This window comes from Aphidius gifuensis, linkage group LG5 (assembly GCF_014905175.1).
Source record: "Aphidius gifuensis isolate YNYX2018 linkage group LG5, ASM1490517v1, whole genome shotgun sequence".
Lineage (NCBI taxonomy): Eukaryota > Metazoa > Arthropoda > Insecta > Hymenoptera > Braconidae > Aphidius > Aphidius gifuensis.
Genome location: NC_057792.1, coordinates 7,518,333 through 7,526,046, shown reverse-complemented (window position 1 = coordinate 7,526,046; position 7,714 = coordinate 7,518,333). Strand labels below are relative to the sequence as shown.

General features: G+C 28.5%; 1 protein-coding gene across 1 annotated transcript; it reads left to right on the top strand.

Moving 5' to 3' along the window:
• LOC122857454 (cytochrome P450 9e2-like) lies at positions 1-5,195 on the top strand. The gene is made up of 3 exons (XM_044159626.1): positions 1-1,725; positions 1,864-2,284; positions 2,396-5,195. The coding sequence occupies exons 1-3, from the start codon at positions 817-819 to the stop codon at positions 2,596-2,598; spliced, it is 1,533 nt and encodes a 510-aa protein (XP_044015561.1). The 5' UTR covers positions 1-816; the 3' UTR covers positions 2,599-5,195.
• The last annotated feature ends 2,519 nt before the right edge of the window (positions 5,196-7,714 follow it).

The window sequence follows — 7,714 nt, the reverse complement described above, 5'->3', positions numbered from 1 at the left end:
ATTACAATTTCTGTGTCTACTGCTTGTCCTTGGTATTTTATTTATCTATAAATATTAATTACTGGCAAGCCTATAATTTATTTTTCAATCCTCTCCTCCAAGCATATTTTCTTATTCTTGGAATTTTAATTACGGTTGATTGAAAAAATGTAAATTTTACATAATAATATGACAATAGAGTCGATAAACAAATTTTCAAATTAATTTTTATCTCCATCAAGTATAAAAATAATATTAACACAAAAAAAAGGAAGTTTTACACAAAATTCGTATATAATGTTTTTTGTTCTTGGAAATGACCAAGTTAAAATTTTTTAATGTAAATTTTAATGTAAATATAATATAAAATATAATCTTTATCTGTTTTTTTTTTTAAATTGTTCTTGCCACATTATTCAAATGTAAAAATTCTATTCTTTTTATGTAAATAATATACTAATTACTTTTCTCAGTGTCTCGATAATCCTTGAAAAACTGTTTATTTTGTTTCTTATTAAATATATATTTATTTAGTTAGTTTCCATGTAGATATAAACAAGGAAAAAATTTTATTTTTACATCAGCTTTTTTTTTTATTATTTATTCTACGCATCATTGTCAGCAAAGGTCATAACTCACTTGATCATTATGACCATGAGATAAATTTTTTTTATCAAACATTTGCGCTGTCATTTAATTACAAACACTTGCACAGACAACTGCATATATATGTGTTTCAGTTTTCGCATTAGACTGAAATGTTTAGTGCATTATAGACTTGCATGTCTAAAAGATCTGTAGCTGAATTTTAATATTCGCTTCGATAGTTTTTTTGTAATGATGGATACTTGGACGTTGCTTTTGAGTTTTTTAGTTTTTATAATTGTGTATATTTATTTTCAATCTGGGAAAGTGAAGTATTTTGAAAAACATGAAATTCCACATATTAAACCATGGCCACTGTTGGGAAATATGGGAGCATCATTGTTTCGGAGAATTTCAGTGTTTCATTACATCCAAAATGTGTATAATATAAATAAAGATGCTAAATACGTTGGTTTTTATGACTTTGGTAGTCCAACTGTACTAATACGTGATCCAGAACTAATTAAATCAATTGCTATAAAAAATTTTGATCATTTTGTTAATCATCGTTCTTTTGTTAATCCCGAAGTAGAGCCACTTTTTGGTAACAATCTTTTTTCATTACACGATGATAGGTGGCGAGAAATAAGAAATCTTCTTACTCCTGCCTTTACATCAAGTAAAATGAAAGGAATGTTTAAATTAATGTCAAATTGTGCTGAAAATTTTGTTGACTACCTTGTGAAAGATTCAAAAGAAAAACCACTTGAAATATTTTCGAAAGATGCATTTTGTCGTTATACAAATGATGTTATAGCAACTTGTGCATTTGGAATATCAATAAATTCAATGAAAGATAAAACTAATGATTTTTATGTACTTGGTAGAAAGGCTACAAACTTTGAAGGATTAATGTCCGTAAAATTTTTCTTTGTTCGGAGTTTTCCAAATTTCTCAAGATTATTCAACATAAGAATAATTGATAGTAGAGCAGATGGATTTTTCAAAAAAATTGTAGAAGATACAGTACGTACAAGAGATGAAAAAGGAATCACAAGACCAGACATGATTCAATTGATGATGGAGACAAGAGCCAATAAGACTGGACCAACTCTTTCGATAGGAGATATGACATCACAAGCTTTCATCTTCTTTTTTGGGGTTTGTTAACAATTTAAATAAAATTTGAATGAATTCTGTATATTACACATTTACTTTGAACAAAAAACTCCATAAATGCCATGTATAATTATAAATAAATTATATATTATATGTATATTTTCTTTTTTACGAATTCAGGGCTTCGATACGACATCGAGCCTCATGTCATTCGTTGTTCACCAAATCGCTGCTAATCCTGAGATTCAAGCAAAGCTTCAAAACGAAATTGATGAAATGTTAGAAAGAACAAATGGGGATGTAACATATGAAGCTGTAAATAGACTTGCATATCTTGACGCAGTCATTAACGAAACACTCAGATACTATCCGATTGCTGGATTTCTTGACAGAGTTTGTTCGAAAAGTTTTGAATTACCTCCAACATTGCCAGGAGCAAAACCACACCGCCTTGAACCTGGTGATTTTATATGGTTTCCAGTTTTTGCAATTCAAAGAGATCCAATATATTTTGATGAACCTGACAAATTTTATCCAGATAGATTTATTGAAGACCCAAAAGGCACTTTGAATTCTCCAGCATACATGCCATTTGGTTTAGGTATATATATTTACATTCATTTATTATGTTGAAAAAATTACTTATCAATTGTTTCAATTTTCAGAATAGAATTTATAAATGCATATATTTATAATAATTTTTTTTATTTAGGTCCAAGAATGTGTATTGGCAATCGATTTGCATTATTAGAAACTAAAGTACTATTAGTGCATCTTGTTGCTAAATGTCAACTCAAACCAGGTAAAAAAATGATTTTGCCACTTGAAATTAGCAAGAGTAGTTTAGCAATGGCAGCTAAAGGAGGGTTTTACCTGGAAATTCAACCAAGAAAAACCCAAGAAAAAAATTCGTGATCGTCTGTGGAAGATCGTTGAAGATGTCACTTTTGCAGACTACATCTACGACTATATAGTTATATATATCTACTAGCTGATTAACCCGGCTTCGCTCGAGATTATTTTTACAATTTTAGAGATGTTATCAATTGTTTAAAAAAATTAATGACTTGCTAGCTCCAAATAATATTTCTATTCCAAACTTTTTGGTAGCAAATAAAAGTCAGAATTTTTTTCGATGAATTTTTTTTAAATTTTTATGCTAGTTTTTTTTTTTTAGATAATGGATGTCAAAGTTGACAACTTTAACACATAAGAATAGGGGAAGAATACACATTTATGCTTGTCGTTAAAAAAATTTTTACTACTACTATTTTTTAATTATCAGTCTGTTTTTCTTCACAATACGGATTACACACTGAAAACACGTTCCTGCTGCCGTAGCAGTAAAGTAGCAAAATAGACTGCGAAGCGCTGAACTGCTGTAAGAGCAGTACACCCAACTTGGAATTTCTGTACTGCTCTCAAAGCAGTACAGCACTGCTGCTGTAGCGGTAGACTTTACTGTTGATGAGTTCAGGCGTATGAGCGGTACAAAGAATGCTGTATGAGTATGCTGTAAAGACTCATTCGATAAATTAAATGATGTATATATGTATATTATTAATATTAATTATTAATAAATATGATTATATATTACTATTATTATTGAATATGAATCGATTTTAAAATCTTGTATATTATAAAAAAATATGGATAAAGAATTTGAAAAAATATATTTTATTTGAATATAGAATTAAAAAAAAAAAAATTTACATTTTTAATTTACCGTGTAATAATAATAAATTAACTTATTGATTAAACAAAGGAATTGCATTAACTATAATGATAGTATAAAAATAATATTACACGGTAAATTAAAAATGTAAAAAATTTAATTTTTAAGGCAGTATGTAAATCTCAAAGTAGGACGACTCTTTGGGTGCAAAGGGGCACTCTGATAACCATAGTTCAAAAAAATAATAAGCGCCCCATAATGTCTGAAATTTTTATACTTTACTGCCGCATCTCTAGAAGTATGAGTGTGGGCGGCTCGTATTTACACACACTAATCTACTTCAGCAGATTCTCAATGCTTCGCCCGGTACTGTTTGACCCTAAATTTTCGTCTTAAATAATGAATAACTTTCAAAATCCGTGGTAGAAATCAATGATTTTTTTTTATTATCTTCGTAATTTAAAGAAGTATAAGCTGTAGTAAAATGAAGGTTTTCTGTGAGAGCGTTTTTTCAATAGAAGAGAAAACGAGCCGATGCTTCCTATACGTGTGTAAAAAGTGTTAATTGTTGTCAACTTTGACCCTAATTATCTCACCTAAATCGTGGTAGAAAATTACAAAAAAAATTTGATAAAAGAGATCTTTATTTCACTTAAAAAATAAGCCTCCTTTGATCGAAATCTGTGAGAGGGAATCTTTTTTCAATATTTTGACATACCGCCTTAAAAGAAATGTTTAATTGAACATTTAAAAAATTCTAAATTTTAATCCTAACCTATAAGTGATGTCAAAGTCGTGAACCGTATATGACCGCGCATACAGACGTGCGCATTCAGTTGCCACAGCAGTGCCTTGTACTGCTGAATCAGCAGTACAGTTTACCGAGAATATACGGGTGCTTACTGTGGATTTACATGGACATCCTGCTACTGTAGCGGTCTACCATTACCGGTCTAATAGCTATTAGAATAATAAATAGATCTAGACCGTGGCAGGTCTAGACCGTGCCTGCAGCGGGAACGTTTTTTCAGTGCATACTATTGGGCCGAAACTTTGTTTGACGATGGGATTTACTTTCAACCTTAAGGTTGATTCCAAGTCCCATCGCCGTACCAATATTTATGCCACGAAGGGCCCGTATATTAATAACGCTATTTTCTATTCCCGTGTCCTGAAATTTTTGTGGTGCCACTGATGAAAAAACCAAGTTCTTTAGTAGTATGTGTGTGCGCGAAAACACACGCTGATCCATGGAGCTGCAGCCCCTCTTGTCCTACGCTGTTGCAAGCTGACTTTTTGCTGACTGCGCATTCAGCTGCGCATGCGTGATAATAAACAGGAAAAAATAAACACCCAAAAGCACCTATTAGCAAACAAAGTTTGCGTCGTACATAAAACCATGCTTGTGTTCATGTCAGTGTGCCGCGCATCTAGCAAAGTTTAATGTTTAAAAGTTAAATATTTATTAAAAGAAAAGAAGAAAAAATTGAAATAATTATCAAAATTTTGTCTCGTCCAGGGCTACAATCTGATAGTAAATGTACAGTTTTAAATCAACACACAAAAAAGTTATTCGTAAAAACATGAGGTAACGCGTATACCTTGTGTGTTAAAGTTGTCAACTTTGACAGTAAATATCTCGCAAAAAGCAAACAAGAAAAAATTCAAAAAAATTCACAATATAGATAATTCTTTCATTTAGAAAATAAGTCAAAAAAATCGAAAGTCTATCAATAATTCAGATATTCGGAATCAACCTTAATTATTTAAATGAAATTTTCTTTTTTAATTTTTTGAATGGATTGATAAGGTATGATGATGATTATTGAATAATTTCGTGCTGCCATTTTTATTATTATTAAAGACAGAATTAATAGAAAATCTAAACCAAGGTTATCCAACAAAGAAATTTTGAACGTAAACATTTTCATTTTATTACACATTTTCTATTGATATAACACATTTCATTTAAACCGAATATTTACCAAAATTTTTACCTACACAGCTTCTATTTATCTATCGGTCTGATGATTCCTAAGCTAGTTGATTCGAAAATATTATTGTTAATTTTTTTTCAACTTTTTGATTATGTTTAAATGCAAATAGATAAATCATTTGGGACTATGGCGCGTTCTCTCTCTTTTTCCAACTCTGTGATTGTATGAGTGTAAAGCAGCATAAGTCTAAGCGTAGCAGGCTATTATTTATAATAATTAATAACTCGGTTGTTTATTAAGTTATGAAATCGAATAAACGCTAAAAACGATCTCCGTGCTAAGCTCTTTAATTTAAAAAAAAAAATCATAATGATCGGTTGGGTAGTTGCTGAGAACATATGCCTCAAAGGTTTTCATTTTAACATTTATATATATAGATATAGATATATCGCTGACGATCTCTAACGAAGTCCATCTATCGACAACGATATAACATAATACAATTATATATATATATATATGTGGCGTTCTTAGCCAATTCACGGGGTTTGCGGCCTGACCCTCTGCGATTTTGCTCATTTTTTGATATGTTGTAGATTTTGGCCTTAAAAAACCCGTATTTTTTTTTTTTTTTCCGTCAATTTTCGAGGACGCTACCATCGAATTTCGAGTAGAGTGGGTATAAGCTTAAACCCACTCTAATTTCGAATATCTGAAATAGTCCCTTTTTTTTCAAAATTGTATTTTTTCAACATCATTTTGGTTGTAAAAACGAAAGTTACTTTTATAAAATTTTCAATTTCTTTTTAGTTTTTCAGAAAAACCGTATAAAAGATCAAAAGTAAAACAAAAACAATCGAAAAGACTCATTTAAAGTCACTTTTAACTCAAATCATTAATATTTTTCAATCAAATATTTATTTATAATTGAGAAATATATATGTTTGCTGTAATAAAATTGATTATTTGGGGTTAAAGGTGACTTTAATTGCCTTTTTGATTTTTTAGTGATAATATTTATAATCAATTACAACAATATACATGTATAATGCGTCCTTCAAAAGATAATAAATCAATGTATACACAATTTAAGTTGCATATCTATAAATCAAAACAACTTAATAGATATTAAACACAATTTTTTGTAGATATGATTCGAATCAATATAGAGATTTAACACAAAAAAAAATTAACAACAATAATGTTATATAATAATATGATTGAAAGCCAAAAAAATGGTCAAAGTTGAATTTTTTTTTAAGCAAAAGAGGAATTCAAAGACAAATAAAAATAAAAATTACCAATTAAAATGATTTCATTTTTTGTTTGTTTACAGCCCGTTTTTTTATAAAAAATTTATAAGTTTTAATTTTTTTTTTGTCAATTTGTTTCACTATTTTATTTCACTATTTTATCATATGAAATTTACTTATTCTGTTTTTTGACTAATATTTATATAATATTTATAGAAAACATTATTTTACTAATTTTTCGAGTACACTTCACTTTTTTTTTATAATACTTTTCTAACAGTCTAAATCTATATTTTTAAAAAATGTTACATCGTGGACTCGAACTTGCGATTTCCTAAATTGCCTGACTACTAATTTGACAAGCTACAAACAAAAATAATTTAATGTTCCATTTATTGTATTAGCATAATTTCTCTGTATATATACATTAATTCTTCAGCAAGCTTTATTGTAATTAGTTTGTTTTATAAAATTAAAATACTATGAGGAAGCAGTACCTGAGGAATTGATGTAGATTACAATTTCTGTGTCTACTGCTTGTCCTTGGTATTTTATTTATCTATAAATATTAATTACTGGCAAGCCTATAATTTATTTTTCAATCCTCTCCTCCAAGCATATTTTCTTATTCTTGGAATTTTAATTACGGTTGATTGAAAAAATGTAAATTTTACATAATAATATGACAATAGAGTCGATAAACAAATTTTCAAATTAATTTTTATCTCCATCAAGTATAAAAATAATATTAACACAAAAAAAAGGAAGTTTTACACAAAATTCGTATATAATGTTTTTTGTTCTTGGAAATGACCAAGTTAAAATTTTTTAATGTAAATTTTAATGTAAATATAATATAAAATATAATCTTTATCTGTTTTTTTTTTTAAATTGTTCTTGCCACATTATTCAAATGTAAAAATTCTATTCTTTTTATGTAAATAATATACTAATTACTTTTCTCAGTGTCTCGATAATCCTTGAAAAACTGTTTATTTTGTTTCTTATTAAATATATATTTATTTAGTTAGTTTCCATGTAGATATAAACAAGGAAAAAATTTTATTTTTACATCAGCTTTTTTTTTTATTATTTATTCTACGCATCATTGTCAGCAAAGGTCATAACTCACTTGATCATTATGACCATGAGATAAATTTTTTTTA

Coding starts and splice junctions, on each gene's coding strand:
- LOC122857454 (XM_044159626.1), top strand. CDS start 817: ATGATGGATACTTGGACGTTGCTTTTGAGTTTTTTAGTTTTTATAATT. Junction 1,726..1,863: donor CTTTCATCTTCTTTTTTGGG/GTTTGTTAACAA, acceptor TTACGAATTCAG/GGCTTCGATACGACATCGAG. Junction 2,285..2,395: donor ATACATGCCATTTGGTTTAG/GTATATATATTT, acceptor TTTTTTATTTAG/GTCCAAGAATGTGTATTGGC.